This window comes from Serinus canaria, chromosome 5 (genome assembly GCF_022539315.1).
Source record: "Serinus canaria isolate serCan28SL12 chromosome 5, serCan2020, whole genome shotgun sequence".
In the NCBI taxonomy this organism is placed as follows: domain Eukaryota; kingdom Metazoa; phylum Chordata; class Aves; order Passeriformes; family Fringillidae; genus Serinus; species Serinus canaria.
The window spans coordinates 2,804,244-2,816,635 of record NC_066319.1 but is presented as its reverse complement, the minus strand read 5'-3'; the positions used below and the strand labels follow the sequence as shown (position 1 = coordinate 2,816,635).

Below are 12,392 nucleotides of genomic sequence, written 5' to 3'. Positions count from 1 at the left end.
CAGCACTTCATGCACCCACAGGTGAAGTAACATGTGGTTGGTGGGACAGCTCGGGACAGGGAGGTGCAGACTAACTTGGAAATTAAACTCCTGGACACTCTTATCCCCTCTCAGTAATTCCCTGTGGGGATATAACACATTTCTGTTTCAGTCCCTGCACAGCTCATCTCAGATAATATCAATGATGCTTCATAGAGTAAAATCTAATCTCAAAATACCATTTCGAGGCCTTCAGTTTACCAGAATGGCTCAGGGGAGCATCTACTCTGTGATCTTCAATGTAAAAATTATGTTCAAGCCTATTTGAGAGCTGCTGGGTTTATGCTTATTGCCAGATGCTCCCATTAACTAGTTTCTAATCCTGAGGATTTGAACACTGAAGTTTGGATTTTGTACAGTCTCAAACAAAATAACCTGTTTGAGAGCACTGAAACCTGAATAAACATTTCTGAAGTATAAATGAAGGCATCTGAAATATAAATCAATGCCAGATTTAAAAGAGACTGGATTCTAAAGTTCAAAAAATGATATGACATGCTGATTCGATTCATACATATGTATGGTTTTTTTAGTATTATTTTAAAAAGTAAAAGTCTGGGACCAACAGGATCTTATTGAAAACAGAGTTTCCATTGTAATATCAAAAATAATCCATCACAGCAAGCGCACAGAGGCAAGAAATGGAGTATCAGGTGAACAGGGTCCATACTGGAAGGAGCTGCACCACTCCCTTCAGAAGATCATAATCTCTGCATAAACTTATGTTTTATTTCAAATTTATGAAAAGATGGAACTGGTACCAAGTCTATTTCATGTCAGAGCCCTTTGCTCTTGCTCTCCTGAGCATTAAACAATTCCAGGTACAGACACACCAACTAGAAAGGCTTTGGTATCACTCAAAGATGTCGGAGGGAAAGTGTCTCTTTCTAGCCCAGTTATCATTTCTGAAGTAAAAATGATTGTGCATGAGAAGGTGGCACCTGTGAAATTACTTGATAAAAGAAGAATTTTGAAACCTAAGAGCTTCAAGTGAAAGATGCAAAAAATCCCTGCACCCAGACAATCAACAAATCATAACAAAATTCCTTGGTGTAACAGCCTCACCTTTGCTGCTGGGTTATATCTATGTGTCTCTTTTGATTTCAGATTTAAATCCATGTCCCAGGGTATAATAAAAAATAAATAAATAAATGGTCTATTTGTGTCTCAAAACTCCCAGAAGATAATGCTTTTCTCAGAATTGTTTCAACCAAAGTGCTAGAAATTCTAAGGTGGGTGTTGGTTGCTGGAGATGTCACAGTTCAAGATGATCCATCACTTCTGCCACAGCGTGACTGTAAGTGCATTTGCCCAGCTGAAGGCAGATTCAGTGGGCAGCCACTTATTTCTGTGTAAAATTACTGCACTGCTGTGTTCATATAAATTTGCACTAAAAATTATTACCTGGAGTGCCTGGAGGAGGGAAGGACATTAGTAAGTACCTGTTATCACCCAGTAGTCTCTAGTTGATTCCGAGACATCAAGGTTTGGATACTCCAAAGCTTTAAAAATAGAAGAATAAATTATGTCATAATATTCCAACATCCTACACATTATGCATCCCAAAACTGGCTACCCTGACGACAGTAAATAAAATTGAACTATGGCCCAAGAGGGGATATAGAGCATAATTTTCAGGATTACAATTTCTTTTCTGTCTGAGAAAGAACACCAAGTGTAAACAGAAGAAGCATTGCCATACAAAGTAAAACATCTATCTTCTGTTCCCAAAATGCTGGCTGGGACAGAGTCTGGGATGAAGCCCAGGAATGCCCAGAACCAAGAAGGATAGGTAATAGGTGTTGTATTCATCTCTGCTGCTTTCTCCCCTGCAGAAAACCAGATGAGATTCTATGATGATTCTGTAATTAATCCTTATATAGTCCAGAATATAGTTTCAGCCTAAAATAACATGAAAATATACCAGGATCAGACTCCACATGGACTACAAACCAGACTAACAAAACTGTGAGCACACCTTGGAGTGTGGTGCTCTCTCACTACGCACCATTTAAGGCATTACTACCATATGTGTCTACATCTGTGAGAAACTGATATTTGCTGTTGTGATGCCTTTTGTTAGCTCCTCCATCTCCAAAGAGCACTAGGCTGTAAAGCTCAATATGCTGCTAATTCATTCCACAGCTCAGCGTTTGTTCAGTTGATGAATACCAGGAACTTAATTCAGAAAACATCCATGCTCTGCACGTTGATAGGCTGCTACTGAGTCACCTTGATTTTTAAATCCCAAAGTGGCTCAGAATAGTAAACATCATAAAGGATTTGATTACACACAGTAGCTGCTTTTGAGGAGGATTTCACAGCGTGCCCTGAGCTGAGCATTTCCAGGACAGACTGCAAAGGCTCTGGAGGAGCCACTGGAGCCTACTGGGAAATAACATGCTTGGAGAATAACCTCAATATTTGTTTGATAAACTGAGACAACTACCCTGCCACATGAATAAGCATCAAACACTCTTCAAAGGAAACATTTTCCAGACACGCTCTCGGTCTGGAGCTGTAAACACTGCGCGTGCATTAAGTTCATGAGTTTGCAGTACAGCTGCTGCACTGGGAATAAAACCAAGAGCTCCAAAAATGAAATATAAGCCATTAGCTGTTAAAGAAGCACTAGCTAAAGACTTTATCAGGTCTGTTCATCATGTGTGGGGATCAGCAGACAACTGCAGTACTACACAAGACTTGCCGTGTGACAAATGGCTTGCACAACTCCTGACTACCAAGAATATGCTTGTATTGCCCTTGTGAGAAGCACCACAATCCTCCTCCTATGCCACAGACCTATTTTGGAAGCCAAACACTTGAACTGAGCACAGCCAGCACAAAACTTCCTCCAGCTCTCTCCTTGCGCTCCTGGATGGCCCATGAAGACATGTCCTGAGCATCAGCCTTCAAAAAGGAGCCTGTCTATTGAGGAATGGGGGACATCCCTTCTAGGTCCATGACCACACCCTTTACTAACAGCCTTTCTCCTTCTGCCTCTCCTTGCCTGTGGAAAGACTTTATGAAAACACAAACCCACTGTTGGAACTCTGGACGCTGACAATTTTAGACTTTCTATGCTGACACTCTGATCCCCAGGAGAGCACTGTATTTGACCTGGGGCTGTGGAGAAGGCTTCCAAATTTGAATGATAGAACTGGGATTATGGGTGTGTAGTTTGATTAGAAGTGTGAAATGTCATGTGGTGAAAAACATAGAGTTTAAGGTTTTAGAAGATGGCACGTGTCTTTTACCCCGTGATGCAAATTCAGATTCAAAAGTGTACCAACACAGTGTAAGGACTTACAGGGCAGTTTCACCTATTTGCAAATATTCTAATTTGATAGGTGATGCCTCAAGAAGGACATACAAACCTCCTTTCCCAAAGATTTGCACAACCACCTAAGTTAGCTGTGATTCATGGCTGCCTCACAGCAGAGAGGAACCACTTATCCCACGAAAGCTCATCCTGCAAGTCACTGGTGAACTGCACCATGTAATTTCTCTGCTGTTGGGCTGTTTGCAAACAAAATGGACTGACCAAAAAAAAAAAAAAGGTAATTTGTGTTTTTCTCAGTGCTCACTTTCCAACAGTCTGCTTCTGCATGTACCCAGCATGTCTCTTCTCACTCCCAGCAAACAGAGTCTGCAGCAAGCTTAATTTCACACATCACATTAACAAGCAGATTAAACAGAAATCCCCATAATCAAGTGTCTTGTCCCTTTAATCATTTTAAAGAAATCAGCAGGCAGAGTCAGAGAGCACATGCACCACACGGGCTGCCCACACAATTGTCATTGTCTCCAGCTCTCTTTTCCTCAGAGCCTTCATAGCAACTGGAACACAAGAAAACCATTGATGCCAAAGTGCTCAGACCATGTGTAAACTGAGGATGCAGTCCTCAGCAAATGCACCAACAGCTATTTAAAACAGAAGCACAGGGGGAGCTCACCCCACTACCCAAACACACAGCCCCAGCCTGATCCCAGCCCAGACCCTAGAGCAACCACCAGGGCTGAGGATTCCCCTGGAGCAAAGGGCTACGCTGAAGCTAAAGCTCATTCAGTGCTGTGCTAAGCACTCCTGAAATGAAGACTTTGGGACCTTTTGTGCTTTGCTTTTCACAAAACTACAATTTTATTTTGTTTGTAACCTAGCACAGGAAATTTTTTTTATTAAAGACAGAGTATATATGTTTTTCCTTAGTTTTTCGCCAGTGTTGCTAGCAGCCAAAATAAACACTGAACCCAGGGGAAAAAAATAATCATCTAATTCCCCCCCACCTTTTTTAACAAAAAACAGTTTAAAAAGTTAGCAGAAAAACTATCTACAATCCCTGAGCTTGACAACAAAGCCAAATTCTGGTGCTGGCTAGGCTGGATGGTGGGAAGCACATACTTACATTCAGCAATGGTGAGAGGTGGGTAGGTGAGGTAGAAACCCACCAGCTCAGCTGACAGCTGATTAAGAAGGTTGCTGGAAATAGTGCCATTTAGAGTTGTGCTTTGATTTTTCACTACATAAAACAGAGTGACAGCTTGGGAGACATTGGAGGTGTTCAAAATCTGAAACAGAGGCAAAAAAAAATGTGTTGCTGTGGTTCAGCTCATTAAAAAAAACAAAAAATCCCCAACAAACCACCAAGGTAATGCAAAGAAACTGGGGAAATGTTAACCTGGAAAATGGATTAGCTACATCTCATCCAACTTGACTTGTGTGATACTTTAATCCCTCCTTCAGCATTTGCAGGGTTCCTGGAGGACAGCAGCAGGCAGAAAAGGTGCAGCCAGGACTGAAAATGTTTTACCCTCTTTTTACCAGGGAATGTGGGATGAGGGAGAGGATGCTTATCAGAAAAATCATCCAGTGCTTGATGCAGACAAATTGTGCTGTTTATTTATTGCTGTCTTTGCTGCTTTCCTACTGCTGGTTTATAGACCCACACATTTTCCATATGAAAGTAAGGGATATCATGTCTTTCTGTTCCTAACATCATATGAATCTCTGTACTCCTCCCCAGTCTAGCTCAGTGCCAGTCTCTTGCTGAGCCCAAATCTCATTACTACGTTTTGAGAACCAATTCTATTCAGCAAGTACTGGATGAGATTCTCTAACAACAGGAACCCACATGTTTTCTTGAAAATCTTATGCCCATAGGCAAGAGGAATGGGGTTAGCTGTCTACTGATAGGTAGGCCCAAAAGCATTGATGGATGTTATTTAAATACCCCATTTTTATGGTTTGGATCACCAAGTTAAAAGAAAAACCATGATGCAAAAAGAAGCATCAGAAGAGCCCAAGGTCAGACCAAAAGTCTGCCTAGCCAATGTCCACCTACAAATGGCTGGAGCAGAGGGTTGGAGAATTAGCACAGCACAAGAGGAATAAATGGCTCTCAACGGTGTAAGATTATCCCACAGCTGTGTCAGAACCATAAATCATATGCCTGGGTTTAAAAAGGATTGATAACTTTTTATTCTATATCTTTGGCCAAATGTGTTTTGTAATTTCCGTATTTTTTTTCTCCAGTTACATCAACTCCAAGTGGCCACTCCTGATTCACTACTGGCTGGAGTGCCATGGCCAGTTTCATTTCTCCTTGCATGGAAGATGCTTCATGCCTTTTTACCCACCTTCCCTCTACTCTCCTAGGGCAGCAACACCTTTTCTGAACTGGCTCTGTCTGCTCCAGAACTGTTCCCCACTTTTCAATTAATCTAAAGCCCTCATACAGTGTTTTGTTACATGGACTTAGTCTTTTGCATGGTACTGCAATAACTTCAAAAAAATTTATCATGAAAATCGCACCCTTGAGCCTCTTACTTCCCAGCCTGTATGTTGCCTCCAGGACCTCCATCCTATCTCTCCTTAAATTGGCAATATCCACAAAAGCAGCCAGGGCTCTTTCCAAAATTGCTTAGGTGTGTCACCGACATGTTTGATGAAAAATCCTTTCCTTAGGATTTTTCCTCTTGGGAAGCTGAGAGGCCTCAGGAACAAACTGTAAACAATTCTTATCTGCTGCTGTGGAATGCAATGGGGGGTAGTCTGTGATTGGCCCCGTCAAACTGTTTGCAATTAAGAGCCTATCACAGAACACCTGTCCGGCCGTCTCGGGCTGGGGGACACATTCCTTTTCTATTCTTAGCATAGCCTTGTAGTGAAATCCTTCTCTTTATTCTTTTAGTATAGTTTTTATATTATATATCATATAATAATAAATCAAGCCTTCTGATGCATGGAGTCAACTTTGTCGTCTCTTCCCTCATCTTGGGACCCCTGAGAATGGGGTAACATAGGTGCTTTGTGAGATCTTGACAAAACTACTTCCACCACAAGCAAATTAGGCACCATGAAGTTCCTCTCAATGTCAGCTGTTGAAAAACTTGATAACCACTGTACCTACTGTGGTAGGCCCTCTCTTGCCTTGTGTTTTGCTGCCTCTCTGAGCTCCACCAGTTTGAGCACAAGCTCACAAGAAACAGCACCAAAATAATTAGCAGAGCACTGATGGCAACATTTTCTCCTTCTGAGGAGCACAATCCATACACAGAGTTTTATCAAAAATCAAAACCATATTATAATATTGCCCAGAAGATAATTTCTCTAGTCCTGAAGTGTGGCATAGAATGTAAGAGTGTTGGCCCACTATACATACAAAGGTGTGTAAAAATTTGTGGTGAATTTGTGCCAGTGAGTATGAAAATGAAATGCATACCAAGAGAAAGAAATCTATTCCATTATTTCACATCTCAAAACCAACTGTGCCTAGCACCACCTTTATACCTGAACAGCCTCACTGAAAGCACCTAATGTGTCAGAATAACATGTTCAGTAAAAACATAAATTTGGAAGACTGTTTTCATACTTGGAATTTCATTTATATGGCTGAAGTGCAAGCAGTAAAACTCCAATTCATAAAAGCAACAGCCTTCTATAAATCATGCATTTGTAAGTTTTCCTGCAATGCATAAATGGTCTTATTGCAGATGAAAACATAAACTTCCTTCCACAGTGGCTGGTAAAGGCACTGTGTTGGAATAAAAACATACACATGGCAAAGAATAACCAGGAGGGATTGGCAACAGGCAAAGTGCACAACACTGTACCTGAACAGTTAAGTTGTTGCTGGTGTTTAGGACCTTTCTTTCAGCATCCTGAAATGCTCTCTGGAGCCGCTGTTCCATGGTCTGAACAAATTTGCATGACTGAATATTGTCTGTTTGGCCCACAAACTGCAGCTCTGGAAAAAAGGAAGGCATTAGCATTTGGAGAAAGTATTCTTGTTGCTGCCCCAAGAACAAAATGATCAATTTACACATTAAGCAGGTGAAGATAATGCCACTTCAGGAACTGCACTAAATTAGGCTTAATTAAGACAAAATGTAAGAATTAAATTGCATTATTAGAGCTGATACTCTCCACAAACAAATGGAGATTGCTTCTGCAATGATATATAAGATGGTAAGGCCTGTTCACTGTGCATATACTTGCTCAGAGCCAGGCAGTAGCAAAGTCATTCTAAAGAACAAGTTATAAACTTAAATATTGCAGGTCATTTGGTCCTGCAAAATAAAATCAATCATAATATTGATTCTCATTCTGTTTTATTTTCACTCTAGGAAAAATGTACTTGTAACTGCCATAAGTTGGTGTATACAAACACTGTAAGCACACATGTAAGAAATAATTTTATCATTTAATATATCATTTCAGTGCACTCTGCCCTCTCCTAATCTTATACTGCCCCTAATCTTATAGTGCTTTCAATACAATTACTCTGCACTGCCACATCCCCTTGGTGCCTTTTTGGGACTACCGAAAAACAGAGGGCAGACAAAATTAAGGGGTAATGCAGTTGTATTTACTGAAGGGCCTACAGGTGCATTTCAGGCAGACAAAGTCCCCCTCAGGGGCTACATCCAGAAAAATGGATGGCAGGTCTTGGGTTTCATACTTTTATAAGTTTAGTCCATTTGCATATTGGGTGTTAATCTTCTAATAACAGCTTCAGGTAATGAACTCATTTATCCCCAGTTTGCTGCCCCCAACTCACTTTTGCTTACATCTCTTGGGCTTGAGACAGTAAGATGTCCTTGATTCCCAGGCCAGGAGAGGAATTGTTTTGCCTGACCAAACTGGGAGAACAGTAGCTAACACTTTTTATACAGTTCAGAGTTAAACACTAAAGAATTGCAGGGTTACAAATATACAAAGAATATAAAAGCTACAACCCCAAGGCATCACCCTCACAGGAGTGCCCTGGCAGCAGAGCACAGGGGTGCTCACAAGAGTGTCCTCGATTCCCAGGCCTGGAGAGGAATTGCTCTGCCTGACCAAACTGGGAGAACAGTAGCTAACACGTTTTACAGTATTCAGAGTTACACACTAAAGAATTGCAAGGTTACAAATATATGACAAACATAGAAGCTAAAACCACAAGGCATCACCCTCATAGCAGCACCCACAGCCCTGGCAGCAGAGCTGAGCACAGGGGTGTCCTTGATTCCCAGGCCTGGAGAGGAATTGTTTTGCCTGACCAAACTGGGAGAACAGTAGCTAACACTTTTCATAGAGTTCAGAGTTAAACACTAAAGAATTGCAGGGTTACAAATATATGACAAATATAAAAGCTAAAACCCCAAGGCATCACCCTCACAGCAGTGCCCTGGCAGCAGAGCACAGGGTGCCCACAAGAGTGTCCTTGATTCCCAGGCCTGGAGAGGAATTGCTCTGCCTGACCAAACTGGGAGAACAGTAGCTAACACGTTTTACACTATTCAGAGTTACACACCAAAGAATTGCAGGGTTACAAATATATGAAAAACATAGAAGCTAAAACCACAAGGCATCACCCTCACAGGAGTGCCCTGGCAGCAGAGCACAGGGGTGCCCACAAGAGTGTCCTTGATTCCCAGGCCTGGAGAGGAATTGTTTTGCCTGACCAAACTGGGAGAACAGTAGCTAACACGTTTTACACTATTCAGAGTTACACACTAAAGAACTGCAGGGTTACAAATATATGAAAAATACAAAAGCTAAAACCCCAAGGCATCACCCTCACAGGAGTGCCCTGGCAGCAGAGCTGAGCCCAGGGCTGCCCACAGGACGCCCGAGCCCACAGCAGAGCCTGTCCTGCTGCCACCCCCCTGCCCCAGAGAGGGCACCACGGGCACACACCCACCCCAGGCAGGGAGCCCTCACTCACCCGTCTTCAGCTGGAAGTGGTAGGCAGGCAGGGGCTGCCAGGGCAGGGCCAGGGCCACCAGGGCCTGCAGGTGTGGCACGTGCTGCTTCATGTCGGCCGTGGCGTTGCCCAGGCCGTAGGCCAGCAGCTTCTCGGCGACGGCAGCGGGTGTGAAAACCAGCCTGCCCCGCGTGACATAGTAACCCACCGTCAGGTTACTCGACTGCTCCAGGATTTCAACCTAAAACACATAGGGCAGCATGGGTTTTTTAATTTTTTTTTTCATTATTTTGCTTGCAGTTTGTGGAAACCCAGGGCACCGGGAATATTTCTGGGGTGTCCTAACCCCCAGGGGAGCACTGACTTTCACCCTCATTCATGGAGAAAGTTTCCCAGACTTCAAGATAAACTAGAATCTACAAAAGTGTGAAATAGATTATAGAGAGCAGTGTAGGTGTATCACTTGGTGAGAAATTGAGGGTTTGGGATTTTTAGTATGTTGTGGATGGAAGCAAGATGGACGGCACAGGGTGTCCTCCTGAGTTTCTTCTTCATGCTGCTTCTTCCTCCTTCTCCATGGGTTTGGGTGGCATTTTGTAATTGGGCAGAAAAGTCTGCACTGGGGGCTCTATGGGATCAGTTATTGGGTTAAAAGGGGAAATAATCCAGGTGTCAGCTCAGAATGGGATAGTTTAGTCTGAAAGACCTTGGAACAAGAGATTGTTGGCCATTTTGTGCCTTGCTAATGAAAAAGCTGCCAAACTCACGGTCGAGAGACTGTTTTACTGATAAGAAATAATAAACTTGAGTCCAAACACGAACTATTGTCTCAAGTGCCTTCAATCCAGACCCAGAGAAACCAACAGCAGTTCAGGTGCTGTTTGTGGATGTGACAGCCTAGTCATAGAGTGAGAAAAGTAGATAAATTTTTCCAGAATCGGCCTGGGAGACTTTAGAGAGTTGAAGATAAACAATGATATCCAATTATTAAAAACAACCTGCAGGTGTTGTTGTCCTAATGTCTGTTTTCTTGTTATTCTCATAAGATTGTTTATAAATGGCTGTCTTGTTAATTAGCCAGTCAGGTGAAATGTATTAATTGAATGACCAGTCATGTCCACCTGTATCAGAACAGTGTATAAAAGTGTATAAAAGAAGTAAAGAAGGGTGCTTTATGCCACTCAGCCTTCTGATGACTCTGTGTCATTTCTTACTAAACAGTGACAACTGTTTGATAGGGTTTCTCACCCTGAATGTGTGCCCCTTGCAGGGGTTTTATCCTGCAATCCCCTATAAACCTGGTGGGATCAGTTAGTGTCATATCCGACACGGTGTGGATGCTGAGAACTGCTCAGAGAAGAAAGTCAGATAAACTTGCCCTCTGAAGTTTTGGGGAAATTCAGAGAAGGAATTAAAATAATTCTTAATCTTTGCAGCTGGTGTTCTCATAAGATATTTACAAGAGGGCGGTGTGCCTAATTAGCCAATGGTGTGAGGGATGGTGATTGAGGACCAACCAAGTCCACCTTTATTGTAACTGTCTAAAAAAAGTGTGTGTTTTTTAACAAAATAGCATTTTGCCTTCTGAGACTTTAGAGTCCATGTGTTGCCTTATTCATCCATCCTCAATACAATAGTGACAGACACAGTATTAGCAGAGCTGCTCAGAGAGTTTTAGGCTCAGCCCATGCAGCATGGGCTCCGAATTAAAGGAGAGCAGAACTGCTACCACAACTGCAAAGCTCCAGGTTAGGCTGGGCCTTCATCCATGCACGGATCCAGGGATATTTTACCTATACATGGAAAAACACGGAGAGCTTCCAGCTCCTACTCTTTTCTTGAAGTTCACTGACTTTTTGAAAGACAGAAGTTTCCAATATTTGATTAGGCTGTCTCTTATCTCCTCTTCTCCTGTACTGTCTCAGATGGTTAAGTCTATGAGCAGACCTATATGACTGGAAATGCCAAACCACAAGAATGGACACACTGTGAGTCAAAACTTAAAACATGAGCTGAGTTTTACCTCAAAATCCAGTATTTTCCAAAACATTTTAGCCCTGGAACTGGTCCTCCTCACTAAGTTTTAGCTGGTTTCCTTTGTTAGAAGAAGGCAGATTCTCTCAATTTGTAAAAAGGCAGGGGACTGAACCTAGCATTTTTATTGCTGCTGCCAAGGAGCATACAATTCCCAAAGCAACTGACATCCTCCACTCTTGCAGCAATAAAGCATTAGGACCCAAGCCAATTTGATAACCTCTGTTTTGAGAAAAATTACTTTTTTCTTTCCCAGAGGCTTGGACCCCACAAATGCAGAGGAAGCTGTGTCCCAAGGAATAAGGCCCTGGCAGCCCACCCAATCCTGCTCCCACACACAGCAGTGCAGAGGTTCATGCAATTTAGCCGTAAAGTGATGAACACATCACCTCCATTTATTTTCAATAAAACATGCTCTCTCCCTGCTCGGGATTCTTGTTCCTGTGAAATTGCACCTGTCAGGTACTGGATTTTCAGAGCAGGGAGTGGACTGACAGCAGTGACATCCCATTTACCAGCCATACTCTTGCCACTGATGCAGGCTGAGCACAGCAGCACCTGGCTGCCCCTGAGCAGAAGTCACTCCTGAGTTGCAGGGGGAAGAGGAAACTGCTGTCAGTAGTCATTTCCCAGAGCACACTAAAAAGAAGTTTGCATTCCTCTCTTCTTCTTCATTGAATAAACCGCTAAAAGCTTTGGAGTATTCCTTATATTTTTAGAGACCAGAGTGGGTGCCACCTCTGCCTGCTCTCCATAGGAAAATCTCAGAGCTCCGCTCCAAGAGGCTTCCTGAATCCAGGGACACCACTGGAGCTGCAAGCAGCTGTGGTTCTTTGGTGGGAGAGCTGTTTTGGTGAAATCAAGCAGGGAAAGCCAAGCACGCTTACCTGAGCGCTGACATTCTGGTTGAAAGCTTGTCTCAGCACTTGGTTGAGGCCTTTTCTCACACTTTCCCTGAAGGCATTGCTGATCATCATCCTCCTTGTGTTCAGAAACAGAACTGTGGAGCAACAAAAGCCACAGGGTGGTTTGAGACATTACCACACTCTTGTTTGCTTTCTTTAATTGTTTTACATTGGGCTGGCTGTGCAGGGATCATCAAAGCAGCTTGGATTAGCTGCAGCTCCA

General features: G+C 42.8%; 1 protein-coding gene across 1 annotated transcript in view; it reads right to left on the bottom strand.

Moving 5' to 3' along the window:
- The window catches only part of KIAA1549L (KIAA1549 like), a 130,017-nt gene that overhangs the window by 55,952 nt on the left and 61,673 nt on the right, over window positions 1-12,392 (bottom strand). The window contains exons 4-8 of the mRNA XM_050975897.1: window positions 12,152-12,264; window positions 9,252-9,471; window positions 7,153-7,286; window positions 4,446-4,608; window positions 1,482-1,541 (exon numbers count right to left, since the gene is read on the bottom strand). Coding sequence (XP_050831854.1) covers window positions 1,482-1,541; window positions 4,446-4,608; window positions 7,153-7,286; window positions 9,252-9,471; window positions 12,152-12,264 — 690 coding nt within the window. The remainder of the gene's footprint in view (window positions 1-1,481; window positions 1,542-4,445; window positions 4,609-7,152; window positions 7,287-9,251; window positions 9,472-12,151; window positions 12,265-12,392) is intronic.